We start from the raw sequence: 23881 nt of genomic DNA, 5'->3' as shown, positions 1-23881 counted from the left end.
GCATTCCAACATTTGCATCATAGGGGTGCCAGAAAGGGAAGGGAAAGAGCAAAAAATCAGAAACTTATCTGAAAAAATAATGAAAGAAAACTTCCCTAATTTAGTGAAGAAAATAGACATACAAGTCCAGGAACCACAGAGAGTCCCAAACAAGATGGAAGCAAAGAGGACCACACCAAGACACATCATAATTAAAATGCTAAAGGTTAAAGATAAAGAGAGAATCTTAAAAGCAGCAAGAAAAAAGCAGATAATTACCTACAAAGGAGTTCCCATAAGACTGTCAGCTGATTTCTCAAAAGAAACTTTGCAGGCTAGAAGGAATTGGCAGGAAGTATTCAAAGTGATGAAAAGCAAGGACGTACAACCTAGATTACTCTACCCAGAAGAGCTATCATTTAGAATGAAAGGGCATATAAAGTGCTTCTCAGACAAGGTCAAAGCTAAAGGAGTTCATCATCACAAAACCATTATTATATGAAATGTTAAATGGACTTAATTAGATCAAAACTATGAACATTAAAATGGCAACAAATTCACAACTATCAACAACTGAATCTAAAAAAAACAAACAAACTAAGCAAATAATCAGAACAGAAACAGAATCACAAATGAGAACATTGGGATGGTGGCCAGTGGGGATGGGGAATCTGGGGAAATGGGGGGAAAGATGAAGGGATCAACAAGTACAAATTGGTAGTTACAGAATAGGCAGGAGGGATGTTAAGAGCAAGTATAGGAAATGGAGTTGCCAAAGAACTTATACGCTTGACCCGTGGACATCAACAAAGAAAGGGAGAATCAGCAGAGGGAGTGGGGGGTGCTGGGTGGAGGGGGGTAAAGGGGGTAAAGGAGGAATAACTGGGACAACTGTAATAGCATTATCTATAAACAAGATACTAACCTCAATAGTAAGAGAAACGCAAGCTAAGTCTGCACTCTCACTTTCAGACTAGCAAATACTATCAGAATTTGATAACTGTGGCGGTAAGGCTGTGGGAAAGCAAACACTCCAGATATGATAAATTGGCACAAGTTGGAAGGGCAACTTAACTGTATCTGCACGAATCAAAAATATACATATTCTTTGGCCCAGTAATCCTGCTTATAGAAAATCATCTCACAGATAAACTTGTGCATAAATTATCCATCACAGGATTATAAGTGCAGAGGTATTGGAACCATATATATGCCCAAGAGGGCACCGTACAAATAAATGGTAGCACTCAACTATAAAAATGGTGGGGGTGCTATGTACCCACTGGAGTGGCTAAAATTTAATAGATTGACAACACCAAATGTTGGTGACGATGTAGAGAAACTGGAACTCTCGCACATTGCTGGTGGGAATGTAAAATGGTACAGCCACTTTGGAAAAAGTTTCTTAAAATAGTAAATTATGCCTTACCATACACAACCCTGCAATTCTACTACTAGAGATTTACACATGAGAAATGAAAACATACGTTTATACAAAGACTTACACAGCAATTTTGTAACAGCTGTATTTTAAAAAGCCCCAGCCCTGGCTGTTGACTCAGTTGGTTGGAGTGTTGTCCCATATACCAGAAAGGTTGGGGGTTCAATCCCCAGTCAGGGCACATACCTAGGTTGTGGGTTTGACACCCAGTCAGGGCGTGTATGGGAAGCAATGATGGATATTTCTCTCTCATATCCATGTTTCTCTCTCTCTCTCTGCCCCCTTCCTTTCTTTCTAAAAATCAATAAATATATCCTTGGGTGAGGATAAAAAAATAAATAAAAATTAAAAAATTACCAAATGCTAACTGGAGGATAGAGGAACGTACTTCTCTCTACCATGGAACATACTCAGTGCTACAAAAGAACAAATGATCGATACACTAAACAATGTAAATGAATCTCAAAAACATGAAGAAAGAAGGCAGCCAGACACAAGAGTCCATGCTTCGTGATTCCATTTCTATGAAGTTCTAGAATACATAAAACCTGTCTACAGACAGAAAAACCAATGGTTGCCTGGAGTTGGGAGTGGGAGAGCCTGACTGGGAAGGGGTGCAAGGGAACCTTCTTGGAGCAATGGAAATATTGTATGTGGATTGTGGTGGTGATTACACAGGTGTATAAATTTATCAAAACTCATCTAGTTGCACTGACTGGGTAGTTCAGTGGCTTAGAACGTTGTCCCCTTTCGTCAAGGTTTCGAGTTGGATCCCTGGTCAGGGTACATGCAAGAATCAACCAATGAATGCATACCTAAGCAGAACAACAAATCGATGTTTCTCTCTCTCCCTCTCTCTCTCCTTTCCTCACTAAAATCAATTTATAAAAAGAATTTACTTTTAAAAAACCCATCTAATTGAACATGTCATATACGTGCATTTAAAAAAAGGATTTTATTTATTTATTTTTATAGAGAGGAGAAGAGGAGGAGAAAAAGAGGGAGAGAAACATTGATGTGAGAGAGATGCACCAATCGGTTGCCTTATGCATGCCCGCAACTGGGGACCAGGCCTGCAACCCATGCATATGCCCTGACTGGGAATCGAACCAGGGACCTTTCAGTTCTCAGGCCAGCACTCAGTCCACTGAGCCACACCAGCCAGGGCTAGGTGCATTTCATTGTATGTAAGTTATACTGTAATAATTATGAGAATAGTGATAATGAGACCACTCTAAATTCACTGAAATGAAGAATCTCCAAGGTGTATTAAGTGGAAAAAAAAATCAAGGCGCAGAAAATGCTAAAGAAAAAAATGTCTGTATTCCGTTGGGAATGCGTAAAGTAATCTAAAACCTGTACTGATGACTAGTGCCTTCCTGCTAGGGGCCGTGGGCTGAGAAGGTGGACACAGAGAGGGAGAGATGTTCCTCAAACACCTTATGCTTTTTGACATTTGAATCAGGCGAACACAGATTTCCCTTGCAGCTGGAACTCTTACTGAATTGCCACACTTTGATTTCTCAAAAACAAACAGATTTGCTTAAAAGTTAACTTCCCTCGCTATGGGAATACTTGCTGCTCGCTGTCGGAATTTACTACTCAGTACAGACAAACCTTCAAAACAAGAGACAGATGTTGCCGAGGCTGCGAGGACCCCGGACATCTCGGAGTCCACGGTTTTGTACGATTCTCACCCTGGGCACCGCCAGGGACAAAAGGCCTCACCCGCGCGCCAGTCCGGCCGCCTCGCCTTTGCGAAGGATGGAGCCGACAGGACCGCGGCCTCCACTGGCTCCCCACGCCGACCCGCGCGCGCCGCGGGGCCGGCAGCCACCGGGACACAGAGACTAGCTCGAGGACTCGGCCGCACCTGTCGGGGTCGTCCCGCCTCCCTTCTCCTAGGGACACTTCTGCCGCGTTCTCTCCAGGGGGCCTCTGGGTGGGGCTGGCGACATGGCCTGGACAGGGGTCGGTCTCAGGAGATCAGGGAGTGGGATACGCTTCTAGGAAGACCCGAGCAGCAACAGGTGGCCCACAAGCCCTGGCCTCTGTCCCCTCTGCTGTGGTCCTCAAAGTCTTTTCCCGAGGGTCCGCACCCCACCCTCACCCTTCACCCCCACAAGTAGGGGGCTCTCTGAGACCTACGGGATGGGATGACACGGGCCGGGTCCCAGAGAGGGGCCGCACAGATCCCCGTCCCCGCTCTGCCCACTCAAGCTCCGGCCGGTAGAGGGCCGCCCCGGCGGGGAGGGTGGTCCAGGCTCCCCAAGGGCGCGCGAGCTGGGGTTCTGCCGGCCAGGGTCGGGTCGGGATCCGCCGCAGTCACGGCGAGGGCGGCCAGGGCTGCGTAGCAGGACCCACAGAGGGTGTTGGCGGACAGGGGGGCGCGGGAGGGTCCGCAGGCGGCTGGCCGGCTGCACAGGGCTCACTGCGCCTGCGGTGACCCGGCGGGGCGGGGCCGGGAGCCTCAGGCCAGGAGCCCGAAGCCTCAGCTTAGCAGTCGAGGCTCTCACAGCTATGGGCTTGGGGTCTCGGAGAGTTCCAGGGTCTCCGGCCTTGCTGCTGCTGCTGCTGCTGCCACTACTGTGGCTGGTGTGGGGGGCCGAGACACTTCGCGGTGAGTGTGAGCGCGCCCCGAGGGGCAGGCTTGGTCACCGCCAGGGGATGGAGCGTTGGAACTCCCCCTACCCCTCGCCCGGGAACCGGCTTCCAGGACAGCGAACAGGGAGGGTTTGGGAAGGCGTTCCTGGGACCTGCCCGGGGATTCTCACCTTTACTTGGGCCCGGGGCTCGGGGCCGGACTTGCACACTCTACCCAGCTGCCACTGTGCCCACGACAAAGCAGAGTGGCAGGGATCCTTACCCTTGAGCAGCCTCCCAGCCCTCAAACCCCTCTGCTTGGATACTTAGGCTGGAGCCAATCCCGGGCCACTTCTCCAGTGGGAACATCCCTGCACCTCCATATGTTAGGGCTCACGGGTCTTCCTCTGCTGGCCCCCTGGAGTCCCTGCTGTGACCTCAGACTAGGGCACTGACTGTGCCTGCCACACTCACGCATCACCCAAGCTCACCCCCCATCGCAGGGCCATGGGACAGTGCGTATATTGTTTATATTGTTGCCTTGTTTGGTTAGATACAGGAGGGCTTCTCACAGAAGGTGCCTGTTTAGCAGGACAGGGGAGGAAGGGCTGGGGCAGGGGGCGGGGGGAGCATGGAACTGAGCTCAGTTTCTTCCCAGTGTAACTTCTCCAAATCCCTTGTGAGATGGGGCTGGAAACAGCAACTTCTCAGAGGGGGTGGCGGGATTGGTGGAGTCCTGTACACCAAGTGCCTAAGAGGGGTCAGGGAGGAGGCAGGAAAGGCTGGCTGGGCTGGGAAACCCGAGGGGGTGGGGGGAGGCTGCAGAGCACTGTGGGGGGGGGGGGGGACCCAACAGGGACAGGTCCTGATCTGTTCTGGATCCCCGGGGGAGGGATGACAGCCCTCATTCTCTTGCTGATGGTCCCCACGAATTCTACTGATTCCTCCTCCTCATTCTGGAGTCCGGGGAGGGTGATGCAACCCCTGGGGAGAGTGGGGAGGGGCTCTATGCTCCCCAACACCACACTGGCTCCCCCAGCTTCTGCTCCCACCCACCTAGTCACCAGACTCCAGCTCTGCCTCCTCCTCCCTTGTCCAGGTGCCAGTGGCTGGTATGTGTGTGCAGGGCCCTGAGGAGAACCCCCAGTCCTACCCTGCCCTCTCTGCCCTGGGAGGCCTGGGCCCAGCAAGACCTGGTTCTCCACACCCAGTCAAGTCTGCTCTGGGTGAAGAGAAATGCCCTCTCCCCAGAAGCATTCAGACCCCCCTCCACACCGGCCCCAGTCTGATGGCAACTCACTCATCCAATCAGGGAGGGCTTCTTGGGGGAAGGGAACTCCTGGAGCTGCTGCTATTCTAGGTCTTTCATGATGGGGTCTGGGGGAGGAGACAGAGGAGGAGAAAGGAGTTGGGGTGGGAGTTGGGGAGCTGTCAGTTCTGGGAGCTGGGCTTCTCCAGGACTGAGTGAGGGAGGTAAGCAGGGCTGCTGGGGCCTGGCTCCTGCAGGGCATGTGGAATGAGAGTTACTGGAGCCCTGGGGAGGGGGGAGGGTGTTGGGAGCATTCCAGCCTCCTCTGAGTAATGCTTGGCTCTGGTATTCCTCCTGGAACCCCTTAAAGCACACCAGGCCTGGAAGCACTCAGGCTCTGTCCCCACTCGCCCCCCTCTGAAGACTCGAGGAGGCGGCCTCTGGGCCAGGGTCCCTGGAAGCCTCACCACTAGCATGAAGCTCCCAAGGGCAGCTGGGAGCAAGGTGGGCCCCCAAAGCAACATCCAGCTGTTGATTTTCTCAGAGTGTGGTGAAGACTGAGGCGTCCTCTTCACAGATCTCTCACCCTAAAGGCATCTGTTGCCCAGTCTAAAAATACCCAAGGCTACTCCCCTTTTCTTTCCACCAGGCACTGGTAGCCTTGGTCTCTTCCTTGTGACCTTTGACACCAAGCCCTTCCCCAAGGTCAATGGGGCTCCTGCATCCCCAACTGAACTGTCCTTCCTGGGCTCTTCTTTCTCTCTTCTGCCTCCCTGGATGGTCCCTCAGTTCCAAGGACACCCCGTGGATTGTTGAAGATGGGTGTTTCTCCCCGCTGAAGTCCTCTAACCTCATCCCTCTGTGGTCCCCACTCCCCTCCGTTCCTCAGGTTTCCCCTCACCCTGTGCTCTGTCCTCACACCAGGCGACATCTCTGGAGAGCCAGTCACCCCTCACTGGGTCCTGGATGGACAACCCTGGCACCCGGTCACCCTGGAGGAGCCGGTCAGTGCCACATCATTCCTTCCTCTGCAGGGCCCCAGGGTCTCCCAGCCCTGTTGCTCCTCCCCAGTTTCCAGTGTGGCCATTTTACTGGGTTCCCTAGATTCCCCCTCCCAGTCCTTAAGGCTCCTCCCTGAAGGGTTGGCAGGCAGGGGCGGGAGACATCTAGATTGCATGAGCTTGCACACATGGAAGTCATTTTCAGGCTCCCCTTCACCCGCCCCCCCCCCGCTTTCTCTCCCCTCCCGAAACTATCCAGGCCACCCCCATCCCATCAGGCAGAGTTTGTGAGGCGTGAACTTCAGGGACCTCTTTAAGAAAACACCAAGATAGCTTTCTTTTGCAGATTACCAGAACATATGACCCTGTAGACAGACACATGGCTGTCCCCTCCAGGCTCCTGCCATCGAGGGGCCTGAGACTTCAGCCTCACTGGCTCACGAAGAGTCCAATTCTGTCCAAGGGCAGTGGTCACTCTCTTGATGGCCCTCAGATGCACGCCCACCACAGTTTGCTTCTCTAGGATGCTCTGCCCCAGCCTCCTCCCAACACGCATCCATCACACACTCCCAGAATAACCATGGCCCCATCCCTTGTGCCACACAGCTGCGCAGCTAACCCAGAGGCCAGTGGCATCTGCCTGCCCATTTCACAGAGGGGCACGCCGAAGCCCAGAGAGGTTGCAGAAATTGCCCTAGTTCGCACAGCACTTTAGCCCAGAAGTCTGAGACCCACGAGGGTCTGACAGACTTCAAACCATTGGCCAGTGTCCCCCAAACCTAGACAGTCCTCTTCATCCTGAATTTTCAGGCCAGAAAGGACAGCCCTCTGTCTGAGCAAGCAAGGAGATAGTCAGGAGACCACCGCCATGAAGGCTGGGAAGCTCCCACAAGCCCACAGCTGCCAACCTGAGGCCCCCACACCCTCAGAGTCCCCACTCAAGGGGTCAAGCATGGTGCTGGTCCATGCTTGGAGGTCATTTTTCTGGACATCACCAGCAGAGGGCAAGGCTGGGCACACATACCCGGGCTGTGGACCCTCCTGGCCTGGCCTGGGCTGTGACCAGGAGGGGATTCCCGGAGGGGCCTTGCCCTTCCCACTTCCAGGCCCCTGTCCGCAGGAAGCCTGACAAGATGAGGACAGTGTTGAGGCTGGGAGCCCTGCCCCAGAGGAAGGGAACAGCCACATTTCAGGTCAGGGATGGCGTGCATAGTGAGGGGTAAAGTCACTGGGAGGGCAAGAAGTGTGCACGGCAGGGGTGCGGAGGAACAGAGAGGGGACTGGAGTGTGGGGGTGGCAGGAGGAGGCTTTTCGTTGGGCTTGCCACCTTTCCTTTGCACAGACCTTTCTCCAACAAAGAAGGGGCATTCCGGCCCCATGAGCTCATGCTGGGGCCTTGCCGGGCTCCTCGCTGGGGCAGGGAGCTGTCAGCTCCCCACCTGCCGAGAAAGAGCTCACACTCCAAGACTGTGAGCCCCTTGGCTTCCGGCCCAGCCCAGTGCATTGTGGGCTAAAGAGGAAGGGCCAGCGAGGGTTGGGCCAGCATTCCAAGACACAGCAGCTCTCTAGGAGGATCCTGAACTGGCTTCAACTCTGGGACCCCAGCCAGACTGAGTGGACAAGGGAGGCAGATGGGGTCTTCCCACAGCATGGAAGAGACAGTGAGGGTAGGGAAGGAGAGGCTGGCAGGCTGGCCTGGGCCACCTCCTGACATCTGGCTGGGAAAGCCAGTGTTACTCTCTTAGCCTGGCATAGGGGCCCGTGTTTACCTCACAGGACCAGTGAAACGGGTGTGGCGGGGCCTGACAGAGGCCAGCGCAGCTTTCAGGACCTGGCAGTTTGTCAGAACTGGAGGTGGAGGGGTAAAGTCTGGGTTCTATGGGGAGTGAGCAGAAGCAAGAAACAGAAACAAGACGCTGCGTGACGTCCACCCCACCCGCACCCTGCACTGTCTTCAGGACGTCGCTCCCTGCCTGGAAGAAGCAAACCTAGTCAGGAAAGAGGAGGATGGAGGGCCAGAGGAAGGGCCCAGTAACTGTGAGCAAGGCAGGCCCCTGTCTGGGACCCCTAGTCTCTGGGGAGGAAGTGGTGTGTACACAGCAGGCTATGTCCAGTGGCTCTTGTAAGAACGGCAAACATCCTGAGTTTGGGAACATCTTTGTCTGCATGTTCTCACCCCCACACCCACCCATGCCCACCAGGGCAGGTGGGGACCCTTCTGTCCCTCACCCCCATGTTCTCCCCATGAACTCCCTGGCAGCTGGCTCCACATCCCACTGGCTCCCTGGCAGGCAGAAGGGCCAGGCTGCTTGCCACCGCAGCCCTGTACTCTTTCTTGCCCAGATCTTGAAGCTAGACAAGGGGCTTGTAGCCTTGGAAGCTGAAGGCCAGGAGCTCCTGCTGGAGCTGGAGAAGAACCAGTGAGTACCAGGTGGGGGAGGGGGCTGGGAGCCAAGATGGCCCCTGTCTCTGAGGAGAGGGAGGGGGGTGGAACAGTGCTGGGGGTGGGGACTGGTGGGAATCCAGGAGGGAGGCTGGAAGGGTTGAGGGCCCTGAGGAGGCTCAAGTGACAGGGAGTGTCACCAGCCCATGACTGGCCTTGAGGCTAACGTGGTCAGCCCTGCTGTGGGGACCCTCCCTCAGGCAGGCCCCAGGAGCATCTTGTCAGCTCCCTGCCTGAAGTGAGTGAGCATTACCTCATGGGTTCTCAAAAAGAACCCCGAGTCAAAAGAGAATCCAAGATAGGTTTCAAAGATGGGCGGGCACCCCAAGCTAATGGAATGACAAGGACAAAGATGCAGTGGGTACAAAGATCAAGGCACATTGAGGGGACCTCAACTTGTCTGGCCTGCTCAGAGGGTCTCTATCTGCAGGGAAGGGAGCAACAGGAGACAAATTTGGGGAGTCCCAGTGGGAACCAGATCACAGAAGGCCATTTTAGTGTTAAGTATCAAGAATGGTGCAGAGCCAAAGATTTTGAGTTGGTGAATGAGCAGGCAGAGCTGGGCTGGGTGGGGTGGGTGTCCAAGATGGAGCGTGGGGCCTTAAAGCCGTTCAGACTACATTAGCGACGGGTAGTTATTTATCAAGTGCTTGTTTCGTTGCAGGCACTGCTCTAAGCCCTCTGCACATGTTTTAGTCTCCCGCACGCAATCAGGTGGACTAGGAACAAACGGGTTCCACCATGCCTGATCACCGTTCCTCTGGGGTTCGATGTCCCCGTGCATTAAGTGGGCTGACCACACCATCTGTCCCCTAGGGTTGTATGTGTGCCTGGAGTGGGGAGCAAAGCTTGAGAAGGTGAAGGGAAGACTGGGAGGTAGAGAAGCAGGCATCACAGGTTTCTGGGGCAACCTGCTAGTACAGAGGTCAAGGAAGGTGGGGTCAGGATTTTCTTTAAAAGAGAGGGATTGACTAATGGTTGAATCCTTGGTGGGAAGGATCCTGGTGAGATGGGGCCCAAAGATGGAATCATTAAGGGGATGAGTGTCACTGAAGGACAGTTGAAAAGATATGTGGGGTCTGCCGGCCAGAGGAGATTTGAAGGATTCTTGAGGCTGGAAGGTAGATGAGAAGGGTCGACCAGATGCCCCACAAGAGTAGGCAGCAGGAAGGACCACCTAGGGCATTCAATCACACTTCCTTAGCTCTAAGTCCCACCTCTTCAGCAGTGTTTCCTGAGTCCTCCCCAGTCCCAGGCCTGGGGATCCAGCTGCCTGCCACAGGCTCCACAGGGACCACAAACTCTGCCCCTATTGCTGCTCCTCCCTGATGCTTCCCACACGCCCACCTCCCATATCTAAGCCATCACAAAGGCTCCTTCCTGCCTTTCACTTTTCTCCCTCTAGCCCATGGTTTTTCTGAGCTAAGCAATACACATTCACTTCTGTCCATTTCCTAAGATACACTTGGGGTGTTTCTTAAGTGCTAGCCCTGTGCCTCACTCATAGAGCTGCTCCATTAGCATTCACGGAAAAAGGCTGGAGGGCATCCTGGAGGAGGCAAAACTGAATTCGGTGATCCCTATGATACCCCTTCCCAGCAGGCTGCTGGCCGCAGGATACACAGAAACCCACTACAGGCCAGACGGGCAGCCAGTGGTGCTGGTCCCCAACCACACGGTGAGATACTTCCATGGGCACTGAGGACAGGGTGAGGGACACTGGGGGATGCACTCCCTGAGGACCTCCCCACCATTCCTTCCCCATTCTCTTCCTGTTCCTAAGGAGAGGCTGGGACCAGGCCCCCACCACGCCTGCTCTCTTGCCCCTCCCACTTCAGTCCTGGCTAGGATTGAGGCCGCATCCCTTGTTCTGCAGGATCATTGTCACTACCATGGGCATGTAAGGGGCTTCCCAGACTCCTGGGTCGTCCTCAGCATCTGCTCTGGGATGAGGTAAGGAGTGGTGGGGGCTGGGGCTGGGCCTGGGGCTGGGGCAAGAGTCCTCTCACACCACCTTCTGCACCCCTGTGCACCCCAGGGGCCTGATCACTCTCAGCAGCAATGCCAGCTATTATGTGCACCCTTGGCCAGCGGGGCGTGCGGAGGACATCGCAACCCACAGGATCTTCTGGACAGAGCAGCTGCTGAGCTGGAAAGGGGCCTGTGGCCACAGGGATCCTGGAGGCAAAGGGAACATGACCAGCCTTTTCCGTGCCACCCAGATCAGGGTTAGGGGCACAGGGGTTAGGGTGGGAGGGAAGTGCAGCGTCCGTAGCCCTCCCAGTCAGAAAGACAGGAAGGTGTGGCTCCACTTCAGGGTCTCCTGTATGATATTTTTATTTGGAGGCTGAAGAAATAATTCTAGCAAAGTGTTATTATATTTATTTTTTGAAGATTTTATTTAATTATTTTTAGAGGCAGGGGAAGGGAGGGAGAGAGAGAGAGGGAGCGAAACATCATGTGTGAGAGACAGGTCAATGTGTTGCCTTTCTCCCGCCCCCAGTGGGGGACCCGGCCCACAACCCAGGCATGTGCCCGGACTGGGAATCGAACCTCGACTTTTTGGTTCACAGGCCGCTGCTCAATCCACTGAGCCACGCCAGCCAGGGTGGCAAAACTTCGAAGTTAACTTTGTGCTTTCTGGGGATTGGGGTTGGTGGTCAGGGCTCAAGCCCAGCAGGCTACCACTCAGGGTCACAGATGCTTCTCCCCAGGACAGGCGGGAGGCCCGCAGAAGCCTGAGGTACTTGGAGCTGTACATAGTGGCCGACCGCACCCTGGTGAGAGGAGGCTCAAGGGGGTTGTCGGGGCTGAGAGGGGCCAGCTCAGCCTGTCACACCACCATACTGCTGCCTTTCCAGTTCCTGACCCAGCACCGGGACTTGAACCACACCAAACAGCGTCTTCTGGAGATCGCCAACTATGTGGACCAGGTTGGGGGGCGCCGTGTGTGGGCAGATAGGCTTAATGGGAGTGACAGCTACGGCCTGGGCAAGTCCTAGATGGAGGAGGCAGGCCTGGAGATGACAGAGGAGGTAGGGGGAAAGAGAGGGGCCACCAGCAAGGTGGTAGCCTGGCCCCCTGCTTCAGGCCCCTCCCGCCCTGACCACAGATTCTCAGGACTCTGGACATTCAGGTGGCGCTGACTGGCCTGGAAGTGTGGACTGAGCGGGACCAGAGCCGGGTCATGCCTGACGCAAACGCCACACTCTGGGCTTTCCTGCAATGGCGCCGGGGGCTGTGGGTGCGGCGGCCACACGACTCGACGCAGCTGCTCACGTGGGTGTCTCCCATCCCCACGCGGGTTCCCCACTGGGCGGCACCCCCTCCCGGCATTGCCAGGTCACGCTGCACTCTGCCTTCAGGGGCCGTGCTTTCCGGGGTAACACCGTGGGCCTGGCACCCCTCGAAGGCATGTGCCTTGCAGACAGCTCTGGAGGCGTGAGCACGGTGAGCTCTGCCGGGGCCTGGACGCGAGGGGAGGTGCGGGGGCGGTCTTCTCAGCCAGCCGTGACCGTCCCCGCGCCCTCCCAGGACCACTCGGAGCTCCCCATTGGCGCTGCAGCTACCATGGCCCACGAGATAGGCCACAGCCTTGGCCTCAGCCACGACCCCGAAGGCTGCTGCGTGGAGGCGGCAGCTGAGCCTGGTGGCTGCGTCATGGCAGCGGCCACTGGGTACGGGCGACCCGGTAGTGGGGAGAGGGGCTGCTGGGGAGGCCCCACTAGACCTGGGGCCCTTCCTCGGCTGCATTCCGTTGGGTGAATGCTTACCTCCTAGTTTCCTCTTCTGTAAAATGGTCTTAGTACCCGCGCTGAGTATATGAGGCTTAAATGGAGGGAACACAAGGAAAACGGATTCCCAAGAGTACGAAGATTCATTTCTGGAAAACCTGGCGAGGTTATCCCGACAGGACCGGCCGCGTTGGGTCCAGATTCGACTTTTCAGCCTTGGACTGCCGGCTCCTGGCCTCACACCCTCCTGCCTGTGACTTTGCGCAGGCCACTTACCCACGTTGGGCTCTGCCTCTAGAGGATTAGCGCCGCCGTCGCGCAGGCGGTGTCTGCGTATCAGCGCATCCGCGGCCGTGTCGCCTAGCACGGGTGGTCGTGGTGGGAGGCGATCCGAGACCATCAAGGCGTTAAGGGGCTTGGTCCCCGCACGCCTCAACGCCTTTCTCCGCCCGTAGGCGCCCGTTCCCCCGCCGGTTCAGCGCCTGCAGCCGCCGCCAGCTGCGCGCCTTCTTCCGCAAGGGAGGCGGAGCCTGCCTCTCGGACGCGCCCGACTCGGGACTCCTCTTGCCGGGGGCGCGCTGCGGGAACGGTTTCGTGGAGGAGGGCGAGGAGTGTGACTGCGGCGCTGGCCAGGTTAGGTCCGCGCGCCCGCCCCCTCCCCCAAGGTCCGGGGAGCTACTCGCTTACCCGATCTCTTCTTGCCTTTTCGGCTCCAGGAGTGCCCCGACCCCTGCTGCTTCGCCCACAACTGCTCGCTGCGTGAGGGAGCCCAGTGCTCCCACGGGGATTGCTGCTCGAGCTGCCTGGTGAGGGGATGGTAGTCTCGAAGGTGAGGGCTGAGGGGCTCTGGGGAGCCGACCTGATTTTGTTCTGACTGATTAGCGTCCTCCGGTTCCCCGGGGGTGCTGGCTCTGCTTTGCGCTTGGGTCCGCCTGGCTCTCTAGCCGGGCTGTCCCACCTCTGAGCCTTGCTGTCGGCGTGGATCTCTCACTGTCTATTATCTCTCTGTGTCTCGGCCGCTATTCCTCCGCCCGGTCATAGCTGAAGCCGGCGGGCGTGCCATGCCGTCGGGCTGCGGGAGACTGTGACCTCCCTGAGTTTTGCACGGGCGCCTCTCCCTACTGTCCCCCAGACATTTACCTACTGGATGGCTCGCCTTGCGCCAGCGGCCGCGGCTACTGCCGGGACGGCGCGTGCCCCACGCTGGAGCAGCAGTGCCAGCAGCTCTGGGGGCCTGGTGAGAGACCCGGAGTGCCCTTTGCACCCGTTCCTATCTTTGGGTCAGAGGAATTTTCTACTCTAGGGAAGAAGGACGGGGGCGGGGCGGGGACTGAGGGCCGAGGAAGCGTGGTTTCCAGCCCCACCCGTGCTTCCCTAGGCTCCCGCCCAGCCCCAGAGGCCTGTTTCCACGTGGTGAACTGCGGCAGGGATGAGGAGGGTAGCTCCGGGCCTTGCGCGAAGAGGTAGGGAGAGGAGCAGAGGGAGCGAAGCTGAGTATGGGTTGGGGGCCGGAGGCACTCCACGCTGTTTGACCACCCTCTGCTTGGTTCCCAGGGATGCGCGGTGTGGGAAGCTGCAGTGCCAGGGTGGGGAACGGAGCCCGCGGGCACCGCACACGATGCCGGTGGACTCTACCATCCGCTTAGGCAGCCTCGAGGTGACCTGCAGGGGAGCCTTCCTGCTCCCTGGCACCCAGCTGGACCTGCCTGACTTGGGCCTGGTAGAGCCGGGCACTCAGTGTGGACCTACAATGGTGAGCCGTGCTTACCCGACTCCCTTCCTGCCACTTGTGTCCCTAGGGCCAAAGTGTCACCCCCCCACAGTGCTTAGCGCACACCACTGCCCACAGGTGTGCCAGGACAGGCGCTGCCAGAACACCACCTTTCAGGAGTTGCAGCGCTGCCTGACCACCTGCCATGGCCATGGGGTGAGTGGTGTGGAAGGGGTGTGTGTGTGGGGGGGGGGTGACCTTGAGGTCCCTGATCCCATGGGACTTTCCTTCTCTCTTTCTCTGCAGGTTTGCAACAGTAACCATAACTGCCACTGCGATCCCGGCTGGGCCCCACCCTCCTGCGACGAGCCGGGGCTGGGTGGTAGCACCGACAGCGGCCCTGTGCAGCCTGAGAGTGCGCACACGGTGGGGAAGCAGGTGGGGACAGCACAGCAGGTGGCCTGCTGAGGACTCAGTCCCACCCTTTCCTTCACAGACCACTATGCATTCCTGTGGGCAGTGATCCCGAGCTTTCTGCTGCCTCTGCTTCCTGGGGCCGGCCTGGCCTGGTGCTGCTACCGGTGGCAGCGGGAATCCCAGCTCCAGCAATGCCTCTGCGGCTCAAGGAGGGACAGTGGGTAGGATTTCAGGGCTCAGGTTCCTGCTCCCTGAGCCCACTCCTGTGGCTCCTGCTCCTCAGAGTTCTGCTGGGCCTGGGTCAGCTGGGATGGCGTCCTTAGGCCTTGTTCCTGGGTGCGGAGAGGCAGCAGAGGTAGTGGAAAGACGCCTTTGTCCTGTTTTCCACCAGCTCACAGTGCAGTTCCTGCCCCATTGTGCTTCTCTGAGTGTGTCTCATAGCTTCCCGCCCTCCGTCACACCCTCTGCCTAAACCTCTGCGGTTATCTCCTTTGAGTTCCCAAATGCTGGGCCAGCACATCTTTTCACGCCATACCACTGGTCATACCACCTGCCCTAGTGCCGAGGGCCCGCCCCTAACCCAGCCCATGACCTGGGAGAGGGTCCCATAATACCCTCTAGGGCTGCCCCTTCACCGGGTGCTGGGCAAAGCAGGCACCTTATAGCCACAGCTGACACAGCCTGGCCTTGGGAGCACTCAGGACAAGCTGAGGAAAAGGGCAGGGTTTGGGCTGGAGATAGGGACAGAGGGTATCTCTGACAGGGTGGGCACGAGCCAGGCCCCGGTGCGGGGTGAGAAGGCCTTGACACAGTGAGCGGCGATTGCAGGTCTGTGGGCAGAAGTGCAAGGTGCTCAGAGCCTGGTGTGTCAGCCTGAGGGGCCCTTCAGTGAGGCAGTGACTGCGTGTCATCGCCGGGGTGGAGACTTGAGGACAGCGGAGACTGTTGTGAAGAGACTTGGAAGGAAGCGGCAGGCCCTGGGAGATGGGGCCTGAGCAGTCGAGCATGGCTTGGGGTCACTGAGGGCAGCAGGGCCACCCAATGGCAAGGAGTACAGGCACAGCGGCCACTAGGGAGGAAGGCCACCCCCCTTTGGGGTCTGAGTGATGCCGACATCTGTAAGGTGCCAGGATGCTGGGGTGGTGCTGGAGCATGAGAGAAACGTCAGGGCAGAGAGAGAAAGTGCCTGCAGCCCTGGGAGAGCCTGAGTCTGAACTAGGGCCTGGACCCTAAGGACCGCTCTTAGGAGGCAGCAGGAAGTGAGCTGGAGAGAATGACCTGGAGAGAAGGGTGGAGACTCAGTCAACAATGAGGACAGAGCAGAATGAAAACCTTGGGCTGGGCACATGCTCCCAGCTGCAGGGGAGCAGCCCAGGGCCCGGCAAGTGCGCGTGGGGGGGCGTTGGTCCTACTCAGTATCACTGCTCCAACCTCCCGGCCTCTTATCTCGCCTCTTAGGCCCAAAGATGGCCCACACAGGCACCACCCCCTGGGCAGTGTTCACCCCCTGGAGTTGGGCACGATGACCACTGGAGAGGCCCGACCCCTCGGTGAGTGAGGCATAGGGGGAGAGGGGAGGGAAGTGAAGGGATGGACTGTTGGATGTCCTCCTCTCCACTTAGCACCCAGCCACCTGGAGTCCCCATGCCCTGCCCACCCCAGGCACCACTGCCAGCTGTGTTCACAGCGCTTGTTGTCTCCCCATTGCTCCCAGACACTGAGATCTCTGCCGGAGCTCAACAGCCACCTTGAGAAACCTGTGCCCTGTGGCCCTACCTGTGCCCCAAGGTAGGTGGGGACCCTGATGTGGGGCCTCCACCACCCACCACCCCTCAGTTGCCCCTCAGCTCACTGTCTCCTACTCTGGGGTTCTGAGCTTGGGTTCTGAGATATGGACACATGGAGAGGATGTTGTCACGGAGGCCTCTGGAGCAGGGGAGGGAGAAGTTGTGGCTCTTCCTGGGCCATGTGTCCTCGCTGAGGTAGCACAGGGTGTCCCTGCCACATGACTTGCAGCTTGAGGTCTCAGCCCTCAGGGGATGACCCTGCCCCCACTTTATTTTCAGCAGGTCAAGTCCAAAAGCCAAGCCACTGTCTCCGGTGACAGGTGAATACCGAGAGCCACTCCAGGCACTTGAACCCCCAGGAGCGGAGCCAGCAAGTCAGCTGACCTGCCTGCACCTTCAGGCAGCTTTGCAAGTTTCTTCCCTGAGCTACCTCCACCCTACCCACTCCAGGACCCCACTCCAGAGCCTCATCAGAATTTGCCCAATGTTCTCCCTGTTTGCCTGGGCCAGGGATCATGCAAGCCCAAGAATCCATCTCTCATGGAAAACTGCCAAGCCTGAGAGGCCAAAGAAAGTGGCTGGTGACTCCATTGTAACGAGTTTATTAAGGGCACTTATATCTGAGGCACATCTCGGGCAGCTGCAAGACCAAGTGGATATCCACCACACCGTGTGGCAGCCACTAGACGGTTATTCGGGACACAGCAGGATGGGTAGGGTTACTGGGGTGTGACCTGCCCCAGATAAGGGGAAAACACCTTACATGCTTGCCCAGGGAAGCGCAAGGGCCTGTTCCAGGAACCAGCATGCCTGGGGTGAAGGGGAGGGGTGACCAGTCTCTCAGGGGGTTTATTGGAAGCAATCTCTGTTCTGACCCAGAGGACCTGGCAGTGGTCAGGCAGCGGTCATGTCATGGAACAGTCTCTCCTTCACACCATCAGTCCAAGGAGCGGAGGTCACATAGTCACTGACCGCCTGTCACCAGGGAAGGCGGGGTCACCCTGGGCACTGGGAGAGGCCTCTGTCCGGGGAGCCTGAGGGTGTGGGCTACATGCACTTCCCCCAGGCTCAGCTCTGCAGAGCGCAGTGACTGCTGGGCCGGAGCCTGGACGCGGGAACCTGCATTTCACATGGAGTCCACTTCCCTGGAGCCCAGTCCCTGCAAAACAAACCCAATCCTTGGGACCCTCCTTCCTCCCTCTTCCTGCCCTGTCTTGTCCCCCAGATGCTTCCTCAGCCCCAGCCCATTCCTAGTCCTGCACCTGAGGATTTGGAGGAGGGTGGGGTGTACGGCAGCCCCTCACTTTGAACATTACTGAGCTTTCCCCCCATTCCCTGGGAGGGGACAGAGGGACCCATTTCAGAAAGGGCACCAAAGGGCCTCTGTGAGTTTTTTCTGTCTGGAAATTCAATACTGTGGGGCTCCCTGAGGGGCGATGGCTGGTGGGTGGAGCCTCAGATGGCAGTCAGGGCCCCAGATGGACCTGGGCATAGGATGGTGTTGCCTTTGCCCCAGCTCGCCTGCCTCCCTTGATCAGTCTCAGAAGCCACTTTTTCTCTCCCCTTGCTTCAAGAGTTGCTGAGTGATTTTCTGTATTGGTCAGTTATTGCTGCATAACAATACTCCCCCAAAACTTAGTAGCTTAAAACAACAACCAATTCTGTGAATTGGCAAATTAGGTTGAACTCAGCTGGTGGTTCATTTGGTCTCAGCTCAGCTCACTTATACGTTTGCTGTCAACTGCTGGTCAGGTAGGCAGGTCTGCCTTGGGGGCGGGGCTGGGGTTGGCTGGGGTGACGGGAATGGATGCGCTGCGTGTCTCTCATTTTCCAGCAGGCTAGCCCAGCCTTTTTCACACGACGGCTGGGGAGGGTTCTAAGAGAGCAGGACCAGGATTAGGATGGGGTGAGTGTGCCAGCTTACCTTGGGCACACACAGAAAAAAATAATCAAGATAAGCAATAATTTGAAAATTAGTGCCAGAAATATATGATGAACAAAATATCAAAATTTCAAGTAAAAACCGGATCAGTAACAGCGCCATGCCAAACCACGTGGGAGCCAGAGGCAAAAGGAAAAACCACGGGGATCCTGAGGCCAGTTCCTCTTCCACCTCGTCCTACAAGAGGTTGATTGCAAGTTTACAAGGCCTCTTGAGATTTCACAACTAGCTCGTGTTAACAACAGTAACACTCTATGGGCCCAAGCAAGTCACAGGGCCAGCCCAGGTACTGGGGATTGGGAAAAAAACTCCACCTCTTAATGGGAGGAGTGGCAAAAACCCTATTACAGAGGGTGTGAAGAGCTGGGGGTCTCTGCAAGTGTCTACTCCCTCTACTGGTAGCACAGAAGAGGCAGTACCCGCCCCCCCTCCCCAACTCCTCAGGCTTGCTTTCCCTCCACCAGCCCAAGAGAGAGGCTGAATGAGACTGTTTTCTAAAGCCCCTTCCTGTGTTCTTTGTATCTGTGGGATTTTGATTTACAAAGAGGACCGAGTGCTGCCGTGGAGAGGTTAACGCCACTGAAAGAAGTTTGTATCACTTACAGTCCGCAAGAAAAGGGGGCATGCAGGGCCACATGGGAAGCACCAGGCTTGTAAGAAAGACTGAGGAACTACCACGGATTGCAGGAAACTGAGGCAGCATGACCGCGGAGTGCCCAATGGGCTCCTGGATTGGATCTTGGACCAAAAATGACATTAGTGGAAAAACTGGAGAAATTGAAAACGCACCAATGTTCATGTCCTAGTTTTAACAATTATACTACGGTTATGTAAGATGCTAGCGGGAGGGGATGCTGGGTAAAAGGCATAAAGGAAACACTAATATTTTTGCAACTTTTCTTCAAGTCTAAAATTAGTTAACAATGAAAGTTAAAAAATAAAGTTATCAAAGGAAAAGAACAGTGTTGTTTCATAAAGTTAACAGTTAACAGTTCGGCGTGGGAGAGACAAGGTCTCCTGGGGTGGCTGGGTACGTGTTGCTGGGGCAAGGAGCGTGTGGTGGGGTCCACATATACACAGTCAGGCTCTAGATTCAGTGGCTCCTGGATCTACCCGACGGCACAGCTTGGGGCGGGGCCTTACTTAGTGGGGGCGGGGAGTCACACACAGGCTCCTCCCAGCAGCAGGAGTGCTCCTGTCGCACAGGGTCAGGGTTTCCTCTACCAGCTCCAGCTCAGGCAGCGCTGGGAAGAAGGCACCGGTCTCACTGGGGTTCTGCCTGGTGCTGTCCTCTCCTCTGTTGCAGGCTGGCATGGCCCACTGCTTGGAGCCCACAGTGCTGCTGCTGCTGCTGCTATGGCTGTTTCTGAGTGAGTGGCCACAGGACCCCTGAACCCTGGCTTCTCTGTCCCAGATCATCAGGGACAGAATAGAGGGCAAGACGGTGATTTCAGTAAAAGCTGGGAGGCAGGAAGTGACACCAGCGAGAGACCTGTGCTTGGGGCACAGGGACACCTGGCCCTCTTCTCTGCAGCGCTGTACTCATCCTGCCTCCGGCCTTCAGGTCTGCGGAGCCACCCCCTTCCCAAGTCCCACCTTGGTACCCCTGCCCCAGGAACTTTCCTTTTCCTATTTCCTCCCCTCTCCCACCTCTCTTACCCTTCTTCCAGCCCCAGCCCTCCACCTTGGAGTTTCATACTGATTTCCTGCCCCACATCTTCAGTGTCTCCGTGCCACTCACCTGCTGCTTCCATCTGCTTAGACTGTCCCTTCGCCGCTGGACGCATCGCGGAGGGAAGGGTCATTTTACCAGGTGGGTTGGGGAGAATGCACTCAGGCAAAGGTTTAAGGCTGAGGAGATCTTGGAGCTCAGATGTGCTGTTTTGAGGGTGTAGATGAGGTAAGGTGCTCCTGGTGGAGAAAGACAGGTAAGCAAAAGAGCAGAGGTGGAACCGAGACCTTAGGGGACAAACACTGGGGGCTGTTGTGTGTAGCTGAGACCTGGGGACATGAGGGGCTTTGCTGGGACAGAAAGGGAGGAGCGGGGAGAAGGAGGGCTCACCTCTCTCCTGTGACCCTCTCCACTCACATACTCATTCCAAGTCCTTAGTGTCTGCCTGTCCTTCCTGCAGAGTGGAGGCCACTGGAGCCACCACAAGAATAACCATGGCCCCCCAAAGAGGTGGCCGGTGCCAGAGAGGGGCCCTGCTCCAAGCCTTGAGGCAGGGGACACCTCCCTGCACACACGCACACACACACACACACACACGGAGTGAGGGGGTGAGGGGTCCGGCTGGGAAATGCCCTGCCAGAAGGCTTTTTGCCTAAGTGAGATGTTCCCATGGGGTCTGACAGCATGAGGGGCAGAGGGAGGTAGCCTGGTTTGGTGACCTAGGTAGCAGCTGCCAAGTCTCAACCTCTGGAGACCATGGCTTGGCGGGGTTTAGATGTGGCCTCCGGCACGTCTGCACAGAGCTCACCTGTGGCACAGGCTAGAGCCCCGTGCCCTGCCATAAGGGGCTCTGCTCTGATACATACCCTAGCAGCCGGGCCCTCCAGTGACCACAGCCCTTTCCAGAGTGCCTCTTTAGCCTGGCTGCTGGAGGGCGGAGGAACCAGGAGGAAGCCGGAGACCATATGGAGCAGCATGGGTTAGACGGGCCAGAAGGGAGCATCAGAAAGGAAGGGACAGGAGTGACTCCAGTGGCTGGGGGCAGGGGTCAGGGGCAGGAGGAGGTGAAGGAGGTAAGGAAGGAGAGACAACCAGAAATCTATAGACCCACTCAAAGGGCCAAGGAGGCAGGAGGAGGGGAAAGAAAGAAAGCTCAGCGTGCCAAAGAGAGAGGACGAGGAGTGTCCATTGTTTTCAAGGCCATTTCTGATAAGTCTTCGTTAGCCAGGTCCCCAGAAGACTTGTTTCCCGCGTCAGGGGGATCTCTTGAATATAGGAGGAGACCTGAGGATTCCTCTTTGGGTGGGTGTGGCCCTTCTGGAGAAGGGGTACCTAGGGAGGATGGGCCTCAGCCTCTAGGGGAGACTCGGGGCGCCCCATCCATCCCTGATGTGTTGCAGGTATCTCCAGGGCCCGCCGCCCCTCATCCACGCGACAGAAGGCTGGTCAGTGCCAGTCCTTCATTCCCTTCAGGCCACACTCCTCTGCTCTCCTTGGGTTTTGAGCGCGCACCCACCTTAGGGGAGCGGAGCCGGGGTTGAAGTGTGCCTGTGGGCTGAACAGAGAACCGCAGTCTGCCTGCCCTTCCATCAGGGTCTCCGAGCTCGGACGCGCGGAACCGATGCGTAGTCGCGGCGGAGGCGTGCACAGCGGACGCGCGGTGCCAGCAGCTGCGCACCGAGTACGTGGCGCAGTGCCTGGGTCGGACCGCGTCCGGGGATTGCCCCCGCGCCCGATGCCGCCGCGCCCTGCGCCGTTTCTTCTCCCACGGATCACCCGCGCTCACCCACGCGCTACTCTTTTGCCCGTGCTCTGATCCCACGTGTGCTGAGCGCCGGCGCCAGACCTTCGTGCCCGCCTGCGCCTTCTCCGGGCCCGGCCCAGTGCAGCCCACCTGCCTCGTGCCCTTAGACGCCTGCAAGCAAAGCAGGGTCTGCAGGTGGGGCGGTGGGCGGGACGAGGAGGGGCGTGGCTGGCCAGGCGGGGCGGGGCCACCCATCGCAAATCGCTTTTCCGCCACACCGCGCAGGCCCCGCCTCCGGGCCTTCCAGGCTTCATGCGCACCTGTCCCCGGTGTCCCCGACGGCTGCCCACTAGACCAGGCCTCCCGCTGCCTGCGCGCCTACGCCGGCCTCGTTGGTACGCAACGCGGGAGTCCGAGAGCGGGCACGGCTCTCCCGGGCTTCTTCCCCCTGGGTGGACCTATTACCCGCTCTCCTGGTCCCCGCAGGCACTGCAGTCACCCCCAACTACGTGGACAACGCGAGCGCGCGCGTGGCGCCCTGGTGCAACTGTGGAGCCAGCGGAAACCGGCGGGAGGAGTGCGAGGCTTTCCGGCAGCTCTTTACCAGGAACCATTGCTTGGGTGAGGGACCCGGGCTGGGAGGCGCTGGGGTAGGGTTGGCATTTACTGCCCTCTACCAAGCCGCCTGGCAGGCGGGGGGCTATTGTAGAGGTGAGGAAACTGAGGCTTTTTGTGGCAGCCAGGTAGCCCCACTTCGTCCTCTGTTGTCGTCCTGCCCCTTTGGGAATCTGCGCTCGGCTGTCTCTGGAGAGCAGGTGTCAGACCAAAGTGGGTTCCTAGGGGTGTGTGGGCAGGTGCCCCTGTGGGCAGGAGAGGACCTGGAATGGAACTAGTTGAGATTCCTGCCTCTGCTACTTCTGAAGCAGTTCCACCCCCATCCCCTGGGCACTGCCAGCTCCTATCATCGATGATCTTGCCTTCACGGTGTGAATAGCTTGGCGATTCCCTGCCCAGACTGAGCTAGGGGGCCTGAGTTTGAAGGCCTCCTCTAAACCATTTTGTGTCCATCCCTAATGGGAACGATAGCTGTCACCCTCCCCAGTGAGGATGGAAGACTATGAGGTTTGGAAGGGCTCAGCAGCACAGTTGTCCCTACTTTGTTATTCCTCCCTGCACCTTCCATTCCGGAAGCCGGTCCTTGCAGACATTCTATCTTCCCATCCGTTCGTGGGGAGAGGCCACACAGGATGCCAAGGGTCGCTCATTTGTCCCCCAGGAGCTGGCCCCTGTGCTAGGGTTTCCAGGCTAAGCCCGCCCTGGACCTCCCTCTCTGCAGATGGTGCCATACAGGCCTTTGGCAGCAGGCGGCCCCCAGTCATGCAGGACCCCCTCCAGGACCTGGAGCACAGCCTCCTGCAGGTAGGTGCAGGTAGGGGATGGTGAGCTGGCATCCCCTGCACTGCTTCTTCCATCCTTCCACGCCAGTGGGGCCTACATGGAAATGAATGACCTGGGATAGGGGTGGACGCTGAGAGCAGAGCCAAGCTTCTGCCTCAAGCTGACACTCTGCTTCCACCCCCAAGGTGAGGGTGTCCTCGGCAGTTGGGCCCCTAAAGGGGTGCTTCCTGCTGTCCATGCTCCCTGTCCTGGCTCTCCAGCCTCTGCTCTGACGAGGACGGCGGACCTTGGACAGCACAGCCAACTCTCCCGTCCTGCCTGGAGTACATGGCCACCTCCGTGGCCTACTGCCCCAGTGAAAAGGGACTGGGGGACCTCTCAAGCTGGCCCCAGTGCCCTTGACCTTTGGGGGTCTGGACACCCCGTGTGGCTGTTCCCAGGAATGAGAAATATAGGCTGTAGGCTGGATGGCACAGCCCATGGTTTCCCTGTCAGTAGGTTTCCTGGTTGTAGATCTCTTTCTCCTCACACCTGGAACAGTTGGGGTCTTCCACAGGGTAGGCATGGGGGGGGGTCACCTGCATAGCTGAGGCCTCACCAGGGCTCCAGATAACCTAGAGAAGGTCAGAGACCATCCAGACTCCCAGAATTATAAATTTTATCAGCCCCCCAACCTTAAGGAGTACATCTGAACAAACTTATGGGCAGAACCCCCTCTAACACCACAGCCTTTCATGCCCCCCCCCAGTTAGGCAGCACCCATGATGATAATCACCTGTG

General features: G+C 57.2%; 2 protein-coding genes across 10 annotated transcripts; both read left to right on the top strand.

The window, feature by feature from the left end:
• Positions 1 to 3895: 3895 nt before the first annotated feature.
• Positions 3896 to 19236, top strand: ADAM33 (ADAM metallopeptidase domain 33). Of its 9 annotated transcripts, XM_024559540.3 has the most exons (22): positions 3896 to 4040; positions 6177 to 6256; positions 8597 to 8673; positions 10296 to 10374; positions 10573 to 10649; positions 10735 to 10924; positions 11411 to 11476; positions 11558 to 11629; positions 11809 to 11975; positions 12062 to 12146; positions 12231 to 12373; positions 12886 to 13063; positions 13147 to 13236; positions 13472 to 13667; positions 13809 to 13893; positions 13985 to 14183; positions 14280 to 14357; positions 14448 to 14556; positions 14638 to 14779; positions 16017 to 16108; positions 16273 to 16346; positions 16625 to 19236. In XM_024559540.3, exons 1-21 carry the CDS (start codon positions 3941 to 3943, stop codon positions 16308 to 16310), a joined length of 2343 nt encoding a protein of 780 aa, XP_024415308.2. In that variant the 5' UTR covers positions 3896 to 3940; the 3' UTR covers positions 16311 to 16346; positions 16625 to 19236. The 9 variants fall into 9 exon arrangements, 7 of the variants coding, with proteins under 7 accessions (XP_024415308.2, XP_045050559.2, XP_045050560.2 ...); XM_045194624.2 differs by having other exon boundaries at positions 12062 to 12373; XM_045194625.2 differs by having other exon boundaries at positions 11411 to 11629.
• GFRA4 (GDNF family receptor alpha 4) lies at positions 18388 to 23373 on the top strand. The gene is made up of 7 exons (XM_053927410.1): positions 18388 to 18480; positions 19594 to 19657; positions 21553 to 21898; positions 21989 to 22098; positions 22190 to 22324; positions 23040 to 23132; positions 23306 to 23373. The coding sequence occupies exons 1-7, from the start codon at positions 18388 to 18390 to the stop codon at positions 23371 to 23373; spliced, it is 909 nt and encodes a 302-aa protein (XP_053783385.1).
• Positions 23374 to 23881: the final 508 nt, after the last annotated feature.

Source organism: Desmodus rotundus, chromosome 6 (genome assembly GCF_022682495.2).
Source record: "Desmodus rotundus isolate HL8 chromosome 6, HLdesRot8A.1, whole genome shotgun sequence".
Taxonomy (NCBI): Eukaryota; Metazoa; Chordata; class Mammalia; order Chiroptera; family Phyllostomidae; genus Desmodus; species Desmodus rotundus.
This window is presented reverse-complemented; position numbering and strand designations above follow the sequence as displayed.

Excerpts from the sequence above, each read along its gene's own strand:
- GFRA4 (XM_053927410.1), top strand. The coding sequence starts at position 18,388 with ATGCCAAACCACGTGGGAGCCAGAGGCAAAAGGAAAAACCACGGGGAT. Across the intron at positions 19,658-21,552 it reads GCTGCTATGGCTGTTTCTGA|GGTCTCCGAGCTCGGACGCG; the intron begins GTGAGTGGCCAC and ends CCCTTCCATCAG. Across the intron at positions 22,325-23,039 it reads TACCAGGAACCATTGCTTGG|ATGGTGCCATACAGGCCTTT; the intron begins GTGAGGGACCCG and ends CCCTCTCTGCAG.
- ADAM33 (XM_045194621.2), top strand. The coding sequence starts at position 3,941 with ATGGGCTTGGGGTCTCGGAGAGTTCCAGGGTCTCCGGCCTTGCTGCTG. Across the intron at positions 4,041-6,176 it reads GGGGGCCGAGACACTTCGCG|GCGACATCTCTGGAGAGCCA; the intron begins GTGAGTGTGAGC and ends TCCTCACACCAG. Across the intron at positions 14,358-14,447 it reads CCACCTGCCATGGCCATGGG|GTTTGCAACAGTAACCATAA; the intron begins GTGAGTGGTGTG and ends CTTTCTCTGCAG.